This window comes from Helianthus annuus, chromosome 3 (genome assembly GCF_002127325.2).
Source record: "Helianthus annuus cultivar XRQ/B chromosome 3, HanXRQr2.0-SUNRISE, whole genome shotgun sequence".
NCBI lineage: Eukaryota > Viridiplantae > Streptophyta > Magnoliopsida > Asterales > Asteraceae > Helianthus > Helianthus annuus.
In genome coordinates this window covers 82,929,195-82,945,655 of record NC_035435.2, presented here as the reverse complement: position 1 = coordinate 82,945,655, position 16,461 = coordinate 82,929,195, and the positions used below count along the sequence as shown (strand labels likewise).

General features: G+C 32.9%; 1 protein-coding gene and 1 long non-coding RNA gene across 23 annotated transcripts; one reads left to right on the top strand and one right to left on the bottom strand.

Moving 5' to 3' along the window:
- Positions 1–260: 260 nt before the first annotated feature.
- LOC110929482 lies at positions 261–9,762 on the bottom strand. 7 transcript variants are annotated; one of them, XR_004889073.1, is made up of 10 exons: positions 9,628–9,762; positions 9,335–9,528; positions 9,054–9,181; positions 8,758–8,808; positions 8,380–8,590; positions 8,083–8,196; positions 7,822–8,006; positions 7,247–7,294; positions 7,113–7,172; positions 1,374–1,830 (listed from the first exon to the last, which is right to left on the bottom strand). It is a non-coding gene; the product is annotated as an uncharacterized LOC110929482 (long non-coding RNA). The 7 variants fall into 7 exon arrangements; XR_004889072.1 differs by having other exon boundaries at positions 7,113–7,294; XR_002587163.2 differs by lacking the exons at positions 1,374–1,830; positions 7,113–7,172; positions 7,247–7,294 and adding an exon at positions 261–376.
- Positions 1,729–7,386, top strand: LOC110929481. Of its 16 annotated transcripts, XR_004889068.1 has the most exons (10): positions 1,729–1,854; positions 2,092–2,169; positions 2,235–2,322; positions 3,008–3,088; positions 3,244–3,351; positions 3,431–3,536; positions 4,436–4,488; positions 4,756–5,542; positions 6,220–6,266; positions 7,130–7,386. XR_004889068.1 is itself a non-coding variant. In XM_035987828.1 (9 exons), the coding sequence occupies exons 1-6, from the start codon at positions 1,843–1,845 to the stop codon at positions 4,454–4,456; spliced, it is 366 nt and encodes a 121-aa protein (XP_035843721.1). In that variant the 5' UTR covers positions 1,733–1,842; the 3' UTR covers positions 4,457–4,488; positions 4,756–5,542; positions 6,220–6,266; positions 7,130–7,386. The 16 variants fall into 16 exon arrangements, 6 of the variants coding, with proteins under 6 accessions (XP_035843721.1, XP_035843717.1, XP_035843718.1 ...); XR_004889064.1 differs by lacking the exon at positions 3,008–3,088 and having other exon boundaries at positions 2,273–2,322; XR_004889067.1 differs by lacking the exon at positions 3,008–3,088.
- Positions 9,763–16,461: the final 6,699 nt, after the last annotated feature.

Genomic DNA, 16,461 nt, shown 5'->3' with positions numbered 1-16,461 from the left:
AGTGGTCGTCTGCCCGTGTGTTGGGCATTTATCATGCTTACCTTTAGAACCTTGTTTAAAACTGTTTACTTATGCTTCCGCTACTGATTACTGTTTGAACTTGAAACCTCAAACTCTGAACTTGATATTTGCTAATCTTATGGTTAGTAAGTATTACTTTTTATTATCAACTTAATTAGTCAGTATAATTGGTGGCTGGATCCTGGTCAGTCACGCCCTCGAAGCGGGTGTTATCCGCAGGTGGAATTTGGGGGTGTGACATATAAAACATTATATATTTTTTACTTTTATTAAGAATTAAGGTGTCTTCAGACAAACAGCAGTTACTCTTTCTCAGAGCCATCTAGAATTTCTTGCTACGGCCATCACTATACATCTGCAAATTAAAAGACAAACGTTAAATAACATCACAAGGTAAGTAAGCTCCCAGTGAAACATATGTTCACAAAAAGTATATAAAAAAGCAGGTTGACTAATAAGATAGTGCATATTTTCCTAACATTCACATGTATATCTATTAGCTGATGGGCTAGGTTTCAATAGACTTATCTCTTATTCTCTTATATGTATCATGTACTAATAATTAATGTCTAAGTCCAAATCAATGGTGCTCTTCTAAGTCCTAAATAGGAATGGCAACCAAGTGGCCTGGCGGGTTTAGGATGTGTATTGGTGATCCCAACCTCATGCCTAAAAAATATAATATAGGTTTAAGATAGCCTAAAATGTTAAAAATAAATTAACATATGATGTCTTAATTTTTTAGATATGGTGTTTTACGCTCATACCATGTTAAAAAAGAAACAAATCTAATACCATGTTAACACAAAAAAAGCTCGGAAACATGCCTAAAAAATTAAGATACCATGTGTTCTTTTCCTTTTTACAATCTTTAGGCTATATTATTTTTCTTTTTAACACAACTCAACCTTATATGTATGTTTTTTTAGAAAAAAAAAGAGTTTTCTTATATAAAAAGAGAGTTTTCAGTATATGACAAAGTATTTATGAAGTTTGAATTGGATGAGTAGATTTTTAAAGGGAAAGCATTCGTTTTAATTGGAAAGTAGTTAAAGATTGTTAGTATTTCAAATAAAAAAAAGTTAAAAATTAGCATATAATTAATTAAATTAGTTAAAGATATAAAAAGGTTAAAAAATGACATATAATTAATTAAATTAGTTAACGATATATAAGATAAAGAAAATTTTTCATATTTATATCAATTTTTTATTGACCATCAGAAATTTTTAATTTGACTAATTAATGTGTTTTTTTTTTTTTTTGAAAAATTTAAATTAGCATTAGCAATATCATTAATTAGCATTTATGTGCAATTTTAAAATTGAATTAATAAATAAGGATACAGCAAATAAAAAAATAATTGCCATTTTAATTGTTAATCACCGATTGTAAGGCTACATTGATGATCTAATTCTCTATAAAATATACTAATTATATAAATTATAATGCTTTAATGACCATTACAATTACAAATCTATACAATCTAATAAAAGCCTTAATTAGGGGACACATGTCACCCATCTAGAGCCTCAAAATCTCATTTTCCCGCCATTTTCCTAATCTCTTGATTTTCCTTATGTAATACCCGACGCGGGATCCGAATAAGCAATTTGGGTCACTTATTGTTCCTTCCATCATACGTCTCTCTTCTCCATCTCTAATCTTCATTCACATCCTAGGGTTTATGCAACTTCATTCGCACCTGTATCCTTCTCATCCAATCGCATCCATTCGCACATCATTCTGCCGACATCTTCCGAAACCTAATGGATCCTTCAGTCGTTCAATCTGTCGTTCCATCCAAGCCTATACAATCCAATGTTCCATCAGGTTAATCTATTCAAGTATCTGTTTAAAAATATGTCATTCTATGTATTTCATCCATAAACTTTTGTATCTCATCGATTTGATTTTAACAATTGATAATCAGATATGTTTTGCCTCTTTCAGTCTTCACATAAACCCTAATATTTACCTCTTAATACTCAGATTAGATTTATCTCTGTGTATGTTTTTTTAACATTTTTTGTTTATTTTGCAATCTCTAATAGCACACATCACTAGCAGGTACGATTCCTTTCCTCACAAAACCTAATCCAAAAAATTATGCTCTGTCTGAAATGTCGCTGCCAAAATCTTATCAAGGTGAGTTTATATGATTTCAATTACAAAATCATCGTCACAAATCTCTTGGATTTTTCTTAATTTAGAACTTTACAACGTTGAATTTCACCGTACATAACGCAAGATGGATTGAGATTGCTTAGCGAACAAAACCCTAATTCAGAGCTATGGAAGGTATGCACACACTTTTGACCAATTTGTTTAATTCGAGATTAGTTCAAGTGGATTTTCAGTTTTTGTTGTTGAATTGCTGTGATTTGGTGTTATTTTCAACTTATAATTTATATGAAAACAGTTATCATTGCATTGAAAATATTTATCAGCAAGAATGTGACATGTGAGAAATTGTTGTTAGTTTATGATTTATTAACAAAGTCCAGATCAGTTTTTGTTAGAATAATACTAGGTTTGATCTCAAAGATCCTTTTGATGTATATTGATTTGGGATTAAGGGGGTGTTTTAGTGCATTTCAGATAATATATCTTTTCTATAAAACTATGTTAGAACAATTATTTTATCATAATAACACTAATATGAATGTTTTTATAAAGTTATTTAGGAGGTTATATGCTTCAAAAGTAGACTTTGAGTGATTTTGTCCATTTGACCCGTTACCCTTCAAAAGTAGACTTTTATAGTGTTTATGCTTCCTTTTGGATTTAGGCTAACCTGCTTCTATTCCAATAGTTATGATTTCCAATGTCTTTTCTACATTAATTACTTTAACATTGTCTTAGCTTTGTTACTTCAATTTAAGCACATGAAAAGAGGCATTTGATACTGTCTTCTCAAAACCAAGTTTATTTTATCCTTAAGTGTTATAATTATTCCATAACACCAACTATTTTTTTGATATAGGGTCCTTTACCTGATGTTGGAAGGAATCTAATTTTGATGTTGCTAATTGGGGCTATAAAGTGTATATATAGGGGCGGTCTGGTACCTATGATTTTTGGTTTGACATATTTATTTTCGTGATTATTTGTTTAGCATAGTGTTGCTTCTTTTCTTGGTGATTTGGAATTAATAGGTGTAATATGAATTCATAAAGTGGAAAATCGATTGAGAGGGTTTGATTATGATTCTATCTACAGGTCATAAAACCCAAACTTGCAAGGCCTGGCAGGGTTCCCGTTACCACCTGCGTGTGGGATTGTGACGGGAAGTCAGTTGCACGTGGTATTGGTGATGACTCTATACAGGTATTCTGCAACGCCTTGATTATTCTTATTTGTTTATTATACATGTGTAGGTATGCTTATTAACTTTATTAACATACAGATATGGAGTATATAGCCTGGGAGGGAAACCAGACATTTATGTAGCCAGTGACTAAAAGAAATAAATTACAGTTGTATATCAACACCATATTTGTCTTTTGATGCAGGTTATTCTAAATCAATTTCGAATCGACACAAATACACCTTTATACATACATCTAACTAGGGATGGCAAAAATACCCGAGCCCGACGGGTATACCCGAAACCCGACACAAATGGGACGGGATACCCGATACCTGATGGGTATTCGGCCGGGTATGGGATTAGTTTTAAAAATTTTCGCGGGTATGGGTCGGGTATGGGATTAGGTTATGCCCGACCCGATTACCCGAAACCACATACCCGTTTACCCGAACTATATACCCGATCATATACCATATACCCGATGTTTTTAGTTTATATTTTTATTTCCCTTTAACCCTTATCTATTAGTGATTTATTTTAATATGTTCATAACGTGAAAAAAAAAATTTCTTTTAGGATATGTATTTGATAATAGTATTTATATTTTGTATGTTGTGAAGTGTATAAATATTATAAAGTTATTATTAATTTAAAATAAAATTATATGTATGTAATGTATATTTTTAATTTATAATAGTTGTTGCATAAATAAAATTATATAATAATTATAATAGTAAAAAATGTATTTGGAAATCTCAATGTACATCTTTTAACAAACTTATGGGTATACCCGATACCCGCGGGTATACCCGATACCCGCGGGTATACCCGATACCCGACGGGTAATTACCCGACAAATACCCGACAGGTATTGGGTAGGGTATGGGACACGATTTTACAACCGGGTATGGGTATGGGATTACCAATACCCGACCCGAACCCGACCCATTGCCATCCCTACATCTAACGCCCAATTTGAACAGCTCTTATATGGTACAAAGAGGTTACAAAATAGCTAAAAACTAATTATACGTTAATTACACATTATTAATGCACATTATTTGGGTTTTTAATAGGTTTGATATTTTTATTCATGATTAGGAAATCAAGTGCTATAGTTGAAGGTTAACAAGTAGGTTCCTCATTCGACAAAGGTATGTATCTCCATCAGATTACCCACAATGAGTTGCATCAGATTTCTTAGTTTTTTGATGTGCATTCACGTCTTTGACCCGTTTCAAGCATGTTTTGTTCTTAAAGACCAAGTTAAAGTGTGTTTCTGTTTTTTGACGAAATAAATGCAACCATTACTTTACAGCTAATTATACTTTTCAGTTAATTATAAGATATGATGGATCACTAAACAAAACATATTGGAGTCAACTCTGTTAAATTTGAACAATTTGTTTATATGAACACAGGAACAACATGTTGGAAGAGTGCAGGATATTCAAGGAGCTCTACAAATGAGAAAAATGTACCTCCCATCTAGAAGTGAGTCTAATATGTTGATTAGGATAAACTATATTATAGGTTGCATTGAAGTTTCAACACAAAAGCAACAAAGGATGTAACAATGAACCACCATATGAATGGCAAGTTTACAAGTGAGCCTATCAAAGCAACAGTGTTCATGTGAAGAAGACTACCAACAGCGCTCAAGAAGAGTAACAGCCAATGAAACAGCATTAATCAGTAGATCTACAATAGCGAGTCAAAATCGATTAAGCTGGCTCTGGTGTCCCTTTTTTAATCATAACGAAGCCAAAGAATATTGCAACTTGGTCGATTAAACAAAGTTGTACGGATCAATGCGCTTAGTAGACGTGGTGAAGACAAGAACGAATCAGAACCTATGTGGTGCAGAAGAAGCCTGTGTGAAGTCGAGCAATAACTATGTGAACAACACCTATTGAATATGTGTTATATTGGTTTGAGCCAAAATCAAGAATCCGATATGCGTGAAGAAATTAAATCCGTATGATAAGCGGTAACCTAAGTAAGTGGTCATCTATCCAATCTTTTGAACTAAGGTAATACTATATATAATTAACAATTTTTTTTTGCATAAAATGATTTAGGATCTTTTTATGCATTTAAAGTAAAATTCGAGTTGCTGTCAACCCATTTTTCCATACCAGTTAGGACAATGAACTAAGGAGAACTTTGCAGTCACTTGCTTGTGGGAAAATCTGCGTCCTTCAGAAGGTATTTTATTAAAAGTTTATTTAATCAAATGGAGTTTCGTTACATTTTTTTTGCTACCATAAGGAGATATCGGAGATGCTTTGAATGTGAACATTAGAATGTGCACGTGTTAAGCCAACACCTGTTCAACATTCACATTTCTCATTGCTTGAGTACTCAAGTAAGATAATTCATTAAACTCGCTTTGCAGTTATAATGAATTTGGCTTGAACAGTAGACGTATATGTTTATTGCTATCAAAGTAGTGTAGTTTTTATGCGTATTGATCTGTCAAACCGGTGCAGATTTGTGTAGTTTATTGCTCCTGAATTAGTGCAGTTTTTATGCTTATAGAGCTGTCAAAAAGTGCAGATTTGTGCAACTTATTGCTATCATATTAGTGCAGTTTTTAGGCATATAGAGCTGTCAAAAAGTACAGATTTGTGTAGTTCGTTATTGTCAATTTAGTGCAGTTTAAAACAATATTATTTTATTTCAAGCAAAGTTGTTCTAAAACTATGTAATCTAACATTTTCTAGCTATCATCTGAATGTTTTTACTAAGCAAATCCTAACGACCCATTGGCAGCAAATTGATTACTTTTTATAATTCTGTATAATGTATTTCTTGCAATATTGTTGTCATATTTTTTTTATTTTTTTTATTTTAAATATTTATTAAGTTTATTTTTATTTAAGTCTTTGACAGGGATATAAAATATGGCTATAGAATGTCCTAAAACAAGGTATGTACTTTGTCATTAATTTATCTAATACGTTACATTATTAAAGTTTATTTTAATTATACACTTATGAGTAACATTTATTCAACCCGTATAATACACGAGATTTTTAAAGATATAACTTTTTTTTATGTGGCATATAAATTACATTTATCCAATCCGTTCAATACACGAGGTTTTTTAAAGTTATAACTTTTTTTATTATTTAATATGTAAAATTACATTTATTCAATCCATACGGTGCACGAGGTTCTTAAAGATATAACCTTTTTATAAATTAATATACAAAATTACATTTATTCAACCCGTACTCTACACGGGGTTCTTAAAATACAACTTTTTTGTTATTTCGTATATAAAATTACATTGATTATTCTACCCGTGTAATAAACAAACGAGGTTTTTTAAAGATATGTTATTTTATTAGTATATAAAATTATATTTATTAAACCCGTGTAATACACGAGATCGATAGATTTTTTGTTTATCATAAAATGAAGAACTTAATACCTACAAAACCGGTTACTGTAACGGCTATACCTAATCATAAATGGTTTGTTATGGAAAAAATAGGTGAAAATATTCACATGATTACTGGGATGGGATCGTATCAAACAAGACCTGTTAATCAAAGACATGATGTTTGTGGGTTGTTTTCACCTCACCCATTTTGACCCATTTTGACCGACATTAAAAATCAATGAATACTGACAGTAACCAGTTTGACCCGTTATTATACGTGTTTTAACCCCATGGTGCCACTTTTTAACCCTCATGTTCATTGTTTTAACTATATGACTGATTTGGCCGATTTTTGTTACCAATCTAATTGATGCCACTAAGTTTTACCTTATTTTGTGAAGCAGCCATGCCAGGTTCAAGCTGATAAAAATCCTAATGACCCTCAATCTATCAAGAGATGCATTGAAGTAATCATTGTTGTGTGAATATGAATACTTTTAGAGGAACATATGTAATTATACCTGTGTGTAGATAATCCTTGCTGTGAGTATTTGTGGTGCATTGAAATCCTATACATGATCCATTTAGTATTGTCTTTTCTTCATTTGTAAATTATAATTGTAATTTAACTTTTTATGTAATTTCATTTATATTTCGTTAAGTGTTGTTAAGGGCTACAAAGTGATAGTTGACTTATAGTGTCTCAAGATTATTTTCTTCATTTACTTATCTTTTCGGTTTTGTTAGATCTATAGTACGATGTTTCGTTGTATTTTAATCCTTAACTTCAGATTTCCATAATAAGTCTATGCGTAGTTTCTTTATGATCAGTATAAACTTTTTTTTTCTAAAAAAAAAGAAACATATCATTTCTCAATACCGCGAAATTCGCGGGTATTAGCACTAGTCTAGTTATACAAATAAAAAAATATAATTTAAAAATCTCTACACAAGTCTAAACTATTTGTATGGTCTGAATATCTCTTTGTTACATACAAAACACCAGCTATAGTTTCCTTTTTTGACCCATAACCAAACTAAACCAACCCATGATCACCCGTGCTTGAAAAATAAAATATTTTCTTGAACTACGTACCTGCGGGGATTTGTTTTAGATTAATCCACTTGGTAGTGCAAATACCATAGTTGTAACATGCTCGTAGCAACCAGTTAGTGATCTTCGAGTAACACCTCCTACAACCATGAACCGCAGTCACACCACAATTACAAAACCCAACTGCCATAGATTTCATCTCCTTCATGATCTACTTAGTTGCCAGCCTAATTTTTATCTCCATCAGATCTACTAACATCACAACTTTAAAACCTCACAAGTCGAAAAAGAAGGTATTCTGACCTGTTTCAAAAGCTGGCTTGTCTTCTTGAGCATTAACATTTGGTGACCCACACCATCATGTCCTTTAGTAGAATGTAAATGCTTTTATTTAAGACAATATGCATATGTTTGGCGCTGTTAAAAAAGAAGGATCGTTATACTATGCAAAACATGCCTTTATAGTCATTTATGTATTAAATTTTCCATGTTTTCATGACACATTGTTATTACTCTGCACAAAGATCATGCCTAAAGCTATATCTCATGTTATAATCATAAGACAAAAGATGAAAATGTTTAAGAGGATGCAAAACTCACAACTGAATTTTAAGAGCTCTTCCGGCTGGTTTATACTCATGCATTGGCTCTAGTTTACCATCTTAACTCTTAAGAGCGCTGGTTCATGTCGAATATTTGAATCTCAAGGTGTATCGGTAGGTTGTGGAGCATATGATTCCCTTTATGAAATGAGTTCTCCCACTACCACGAGCTGCTTTTTCCTTACTCACATACTTTTCGCATCTACAATCTAATATAAAAGAACTTGTTTAAGTATATGACTTCTTTTTCACTTCATTTGTGGAGAGCCAATCAGAAAACATAGCAATTAATATAAGAATATAAAAACTTGAATCGATCCTTTTCAAATACGGTATTTGGATATTTTAAATGAAAACTTGGAGGCTGAAAGCATACCTTCTCAACTTATAAGGATGAAACCAATCACCATTAATAAAGGATAAACACCTGTTAAATGAGATGACAAAAGAGCATTAAATAGATCATTTGTTATGTTAATCCATAGTTCTGAAATCCTATGGCTCCAAAATAACCAAATAATCACCGGATACAAAAACAAAACCTATTGACAATTTCAATATTAATAAAGCCAGAATATGTGTACTCCCAAAAACTAACTAACGAAATTGAACCAAAATAAATAAAAAAACATCACCAAATTGAACCAAAAGAAATTAAAAAAAAAACCTCACCAAATCGAACCAACGAATATCCCGGCACCGTCGCCTGTGTTCGTCTCACATATTTGAAATACGAATCGCAATTTCACATCGGTAAACATCAAAAAGTTCATGTTTCTTGGATTGTGATTTTTTAAACCCTAAACGATGAACAAATGAATAAATCTGAAACATAAATCATATGATTCAAAGTAACATCACGTTCTATGCTTGAACTTCTAACCTAGATACAAACAAAAATTAAAAGGCTTACAGAGTAATAAACGTCAACAAATCAATGATAAATCAAATACCTTGAAATCGATGGAGATGAGTGAGAAATTGATGGAGAGAGAAACCTTGAAGCCGACTGAAGAAGAGATTAGGGTTGAAGCCGATCGATTGACAAAGAAGTGGTGGTGATACGGTGGTCTGAAACCACCATAGCATCATATCCGATTTTTCAGGCGACCACCACCACCATTTCCGATCATCGTGGCCACCAAATCTGAACCAAGAAATACACCACAACAATGAATTAGACAACTATTAGACCGAATGAATTTAATTGAAAGAAAATTTGGTAGTAGGAAGATTGAACATATACCCGATGCTTGTTCGAACAGGAACCAGAATGGAGTATGGATCAGAGGCAGAACGTAGATGGAGGCTTTGTCTAGGGTTTTGGAAAACAATATATAAGATCCATTTTGGGTGACCCGAATTGAATATTCCAACCCAAGTAAAAAACGGATCCCGCTTGTAATTGATGAGAGTTAATAATATGCATTCCCACCTAAATCCTCCACCATAACATGCCTCCTCATCAAATTGTTCCACCATCACATGCCACATGGCCCAAATCCTTTTCATTTATTAATATATATAGATTAAAAAAATAATATTTGAGTATATAGTCAGGTAAACGAGTATGCGTTATCAGGTAAAGTAAATAGGTATGCCACTAAATCTAATGCTTGTCCCGAACCCACTAAAAAATAAAAAATAATCTGACACCTTATTATCCGACCCCATACTTGTCCCAAATATGACGGGTTTCGAGTTTACCCAACGAGTTCAAGTTTGATTGTCATCCCTACACCTAATCTAGATACAAGGGAACCCAAATGTTTAAATGATAATTAAAAAATAAAAAATTAAAACTGAACCGGATTAACCAACCCAGCCGATTTGGTTTACTATATCCAAGAACCATAGTTAGCAGAATAACCTAAAAAACTAATCAAAATTGTTTGTGGGGCATGAGTGTTAACCATCCCACGTGAACCTAAACTGATTAGGAAAAAGTAAACTGTCAAAATGGTCCCTAAGGTTTGCTTACTTTTTCGACTTTAGTCCAAAACTTAAAACTTTTGAATTTGGTCCCTGTGGTTTAAATTTTTTTGTCATTTTCATCCAAAGTCAAAATCTGATTAGATTTTTCAATTAACATCCAGCTTTTTTTGTCTTTTTTCTCCCTTTTAATGAAGGGCAAAATAGTATTTTTAACGTTTTATTATAACAAATTAAAAAAAATCTGAACATTTTGTCTTTCATTAAAATGAGGAAAAAGACAAAAAAGTTGAATGTTAACTGAAAAATCTGACCAGATTTTGCTTTTTGATGGAAACGACAACAAAATTGAAACCAAAGGGACCCAGATTAAAAAGGTTTGAGTTTTGGACTAAAGTGGCAAAAGTGACTAAACATCAGAGACCATTTTGACAGTTAACTCATTAGGATATTATTTCATAGTCGCTTATTTAGATTATGTCAGGTCATCAATATTGTCTATTTGACACTTGCTAATTTTCAGTAATTATGAGAAACAGGGTTGCCTATTTGACCGGCTAACCGGTGTCATCACCCGATGCCCAAATTTTCAAAGAGCCCGAAAGGTTTTTATAACCTTATATATATCTATTATATATAATAAATGAAAGTTATTTGGGCCATGTGTCACTTAATTAGGGCATCCTTAGTTCTCTTTTCCCGCCCAACAGTACCATTGCCCTCCTCTATTTATATCATTCCTCATTTACTCATTTAGGGCTAATGCTTTCTTTCTCTCTCTGCTCTGCTCTATTTCGATCGATGTTTATCCTCTCTGATGTTTATCTTTCTTCTTCTTCTCATATTCATCTCCTCAACAATGTACGGCAGAGGTTACTTCTATTGGATACATCGGCGTTTGAAACCCTAAATCATGAACCGTCGAGTGGTCGAAGAAGAGAATAATCATGTAAGATCTATTTTTTTCTTCAGAAATTTTATTTCGTTTTATCTATTTTCTCATACTGAACATGATTACACCTTTTCTATCCTCAGAAGAAGAAACAGATCTCCTAGGGTTTCTTATCGTACTCGATGAACGCTTTTGTACAAGCTCCTCTTAATCGGTAACTCTGGTATGTTTTGCTTTGTTGTATCATGTGATTACGAGTAGATTTATTTTGATATGTTTTGTACTTTGTCTTTCTAAAGCTTTTTTGTTGGTTTATAGAGTTTGTTGATTAGAAGCAACCTCTGCCGGATGGTTGTTGAGGAGATGGAAATGTGAAAGGTGATACCAAGTGTCTTGATAGGTGATACCAGTACAAAAGTTTAGGACATCAGCAAGGTAACTTAAGTTGGTGTGATTTATATTTTGGTATTTCTAACGTTTTGATTTACTGTTTATTGGTGCATTGATTCATTTGTAATCCTTTGCAGATCTCCCGTCATGTCAATTTTTAGCAATTAAACGGAGTGCTTAAAAAGTTTTCCATCAGCTGTTTGGCTTAACAATATTTTTCGTTATTTATTCTAAATTCATCAGTTTTTGTAGGTAAACTGAACTTTCCTACAATAGGCACAGCCCAGCTAAGTTTCCTACAATGACAGTGGTTATAACAAGTCAATATGGCAAATCACTGTTCAATTATCTGCCTAACAAGTGTTGGATATAATGATGGTTCTACATAAAGTATGATAAACATCATACACTGTTCAATTATGAAAAACCACTAATTAAGACCAAAGTCCAGACAAGCACTGATCAACTAAATGTGAAACACTCTTCAACAACAGTGGTTCCCCCCCCCCCACATCAACATTAGTTGTTCTATCTTTGTTTATATTAGCAGTGTTTATTCTATCTTTGTTTATTTTAACAGTCCTTATATGTAACAAATTTTATCCTATCACTTCAGTGTTTTGATCTGTACTATTAATTGAACAGTTGTTTCATTTTTATACTAAAAAAATTCCTATACACTTGGATGAATATTAAGCACCCCATCTTGATTGTTTGGTTATAGTATTCTTGAAATTGGTTCAAGCATTTGATTGTTCAAAATATTCCACTGCTGAAATACAACCTTTGTTTCTTCAATCTCCCTGTTGACCACTGATTGACCAAACATCAGTGTTTCCAAAACTGGTTGGTATCCACTGATCGGAAAAATATCCACTGCTCACTTTTACATTGTTGACATCCAATTACATAAGAGTTCCACCAACATTATTTTCATGATAAAATTTAAAGTTAAGTTAAAAAATAAATAAATAAATTCTTGATGACTATTTGTTTCAAATCAAATTAGTAATTAATGCTGATTTCTTGAGCTTTGGACATTTAATTAAGCAAATTTTGAATTTCAAATTGACGGTTATTATATCTTGATTAAAGTTAAAATAAATTTTAAAAAAGTCATTATGGCATTTGCTTTCAAATCAAGTCAGTAGTTACTGATAATATCATTAATTTTGAAATTCAAAATATGCAAAATGGTAATTTAAAATTTTCGTTCTCTCCTTTTTTTCCTAATTTGCATATCATTTCTAATATTTAATTAGTTTAATAAAGCAGCGTATAAATATATACACTACTTACCTTTGAAAATTAAATCTGAAATTTATGACGTCCAACAACAGTGTCAAACTACAACTGTGACAACTCGAGTTTTCGAGATTCCACTTTCGCATTTATTGCACGTTCACTGCTTGTTTAGTGTTTACTTGCACAATTGGTTTGCTTTGTAACTGTATACGTTTTGGATTTGATAAAGTTTACGAATGATTTGGCAAATACTTGGATGTGGTGATGAAACTGTAAATTGTATATCTTGTGCATGTATTATGTAATAGATAATACTTAAGGGTGTTTAGTGTTAATAGTGAAACCTTAACAACTCTTAACCCTAATCCCCTTCACTAATCACCACACAATCATCAGACGTACCTAAGATTCCTCTACAATTCTCTCTACAATCATTTGCTTCATCATTGGCACAAGCTCTCTATCATCACTCTTGATCCCTCTCTTTATCTAGAATCAATCCAAGGTAATTGTTTAATGATTGTTTGTTGTTATCAATTCTTGATTATGTGATTCATGGAAACCCTAGTTCTACATGAAATGGTTCTGTGTTTGATTGATTCTGATTGTTGTGAAATAGTTTATAATCAGTTGTGTAATCACTTGTTGAATGTTAAGATGCCTGTTATGATAGAATGTTTGATTGATGATGAGGTTACTGCAATACAGAAGTATGAAATTAGGGTTTTTGATCGTAATACGTAACTGTTTCATTGATTCTGTGAAATGATGTTTGGAATTCACGCATGTTGAAAAGTCTGAGTTTTGATTAACATGTTATGTCCGAATTTTACAAGACTTGTATTATGGTCCGAATATTATACATGCTTATTGTCCGAGTTTTATTGTTGAAACAAGGAGTCCGAACTTTGTAAGAGTTAAAGGGTCTGAACTTTGTAAGTGATCAAGGGGTCCGAATTTATGATATCAACATAAGGTCCGAACTTCATAAGGTGAGGGGTCCGAGTTTCATGTTGAATGGTTTTGGTCCAAGTTTGTAGGGGGGGGGGGACATAGTCCGACTTTGTTAAGTGGTCTTGTCCGAGTTTTGGCTTGTTATATGAGCCGAGTTCTTATATGCTTATAACTAGTCCGACTTTATGCTAGATAACATTGTCCCACCTTTATGATGATACCATGTCCGAATTTTAAATGACGTGTGCCCAAGTCCGACTTTTATCATCATGCCTAGTCTGAATTATGTATGCCTTGTACATGATGTCCGAGTTTTAAGTGTGACACATGATGTCCGAGTTTCTTTGGTGAATACCCTTGTCCGAACTTTTGTTAATTCATGTTAGAGGTCCGAATTTCACAAGGGTGAAGGGTCCGACTTTTGCTTGAAGTATATGGTCCGACTCTTTATAAGATATTCATGATCCGAACTTTGTGAATGCTTGTTGGCCCGAATTTGTTAATTCAGTTAAGTGTGTTAACCCTGATTAAGTGTGTTATTTGATGTTGATATTAGAATAAACTGTGAAAGACTCTGATGTGAAGTATGAAAGACATGAAATTGATTAACTGCTTGTACGATACATGAGATTAACTGTCAAGAACTTTGTGACATAGAATGTATGTGAAACTTAACCAACATGAACTGACCGTGTGTCAATGCATTACCTTAGGCCTTGATTGATTGATTGATTGTTTACGAGCACATAGTTTAGCATACCGAGCAAACCAAGGTGAGTTCACACTCTTACCAAGGCATGGGATTCCCGGGGTTTGGGAATGGGATTGAAGGAATGAGATTGAATGGATTTGTACTTACACTGTTACTAGACTATCTACCATCGTCCTCGGTTGTGCAGGACATATACATAAAACCTACGTATACTTGTATTTCTCACTGTCCTCAGGTTGCGAAGGACACTCACGTAAAACCTACGTGAACTTATACTCACTACTGCCTCGGTTGTGTCAGGCACTTACGTAAAACCTATGTAAACCCCCGCGTACCCCTGTCCTCGGTTGTGAAGGACACTTACGTAAAACCTACGTAAACCTTGTACGTACTACTGTTCTCAGGTTAAGAAGAACACTTATGGTTACAAATAGTCTAGTGTATATGCAACATGGGAAGTCCCCACCAATAGAACATACTATCGGCCCAGTAGAGCCACACGTTACAAACGAACTTACTATTACGCACTTACTTTCTGTGAACTCGCTCAACTAGTTGTTGACCCTCTGTTACACGCCTTGCAGGTCGTTAGGTACATGGAGCTTGCACTGGGAGGCGCGGTCGTTGTGGACAAGGATCGTGATGCTTTGATTAAACACTATGACTTTACATACTTTATTTTTATTGGGCTTCTACTCAATTGCTTCCGCTAAACCTTGTTATTAAACTTATGTTTTGGAACACCTTTCATATGGATTGGTTTGGTTTAAATATAATTACTTTTACTATTTACATTGTTCTATATGATTGGTGGCTTGATCCTGGTCAGTCACGCTCCCAAGCGGTGATACTCCGCAGGTGGATTTTGGGGGTGTGACAACAACAGTGGTTCAGCATCAACTTTAGTTATTCTATTGTTTATTTGTTTATGTTAACAGTGTTTATATGTAACAGTGTTTTCCGCATCAATGTTTTAAAGACTGTTAGGTTGTTAGATGTCATCACCTCAGTGTTTTATATGTAAGCATTTTTATGGCATCAGTGTTTATATGTAACACTGTTTACGACTGTTGTTTATATGTAACACTATTTATCACATTTGATTGTTCATGTATTCCACTGCTGAAATACAACCTCTGTTTCTTCAATCTCCATGTTGACGACTGACTGACCGAACATCAGGGTTTCGAAAAATGCTTGGTATCCATTGATTCGAAAAAATAGCCACTGTTCACTTTTACATTGTTGACATTCACTGATATTGACCATCAGCGGTTTCCCTAAAAAATAGTCAGTGCTCACATTTTTATTATTGATGTTGTTAATTTGTGATACATTGAAATTATCAAATGAAAACTAGAATAACAATCAAATTACCATTTTACCTAATCTTTACATTCCAATTAAATAAGAGTTCCACCAACATTATTTTTATGATAAAATTTAAAGTTAAATTAAAAAATAAAAAAAAATCCTGATGACTGTTTGTTTCAAATCAAATCATTAATTAATGTTGATTTCTTGAGCTTTGGACATTTGATTAAGCAAATTTTGAATTTCAAATTGACGGTTATTATATCTTGAATAAAATTTAAAAAAGTCATTATGGCATTTGCTTTCAAATCAAGTCAGTAGTTTCTGACAATATCAAGTAATTTTGAAATTCAAAATATTCAAAATAGTAATTTCAAATTTTCGTTCTCTCTTTTTTTTTCCTGATTTGCATATCATTTCTAATATTTAATTACTTTAACAAAGCAGCATGTAAGAATATACACTACTTTTCCTTTTGAAATTAAATCTGAAATTTATGACGTCCAACAACAGTGTCAAATTACAACAGTGGTTCAGCATCAACTTTAGTTATTCTATGTTTGTTTATTTGTTTATGTTAACAGTGTTTATATGTAACAGTGTTTTCCCCATGAATGTTTTATATACTGTTAGGTTGTTAG

What these genes read in the sequence shown, in the direction of transcription:
- LOC110929481 (XM_035987826.1), top strand. Translation starts at nt 1,791, where the DNA reads ATGGATCCTTCAGTCGTTCAATCTGTCGTTCCATCCAAGCCTATACAA. An exon ending in ACAATCCAATGTTCCATCAG is followed by an intron (nt 1,855 to 2,091) that starts GTTAATCTATTC and finishes CATCACTAGCAG; the next exon opens with GTACGATTCCTTTCCTCACA. An exon ending in GCTGCCAAAATCTTATCAAG is followed by an intron (nt 2,170 to 2,272) that starts GTGAGTTTATAT and finishes ACATAACGCAAG; the next exon opens with ATGGATTGAGATTGCTTAGC.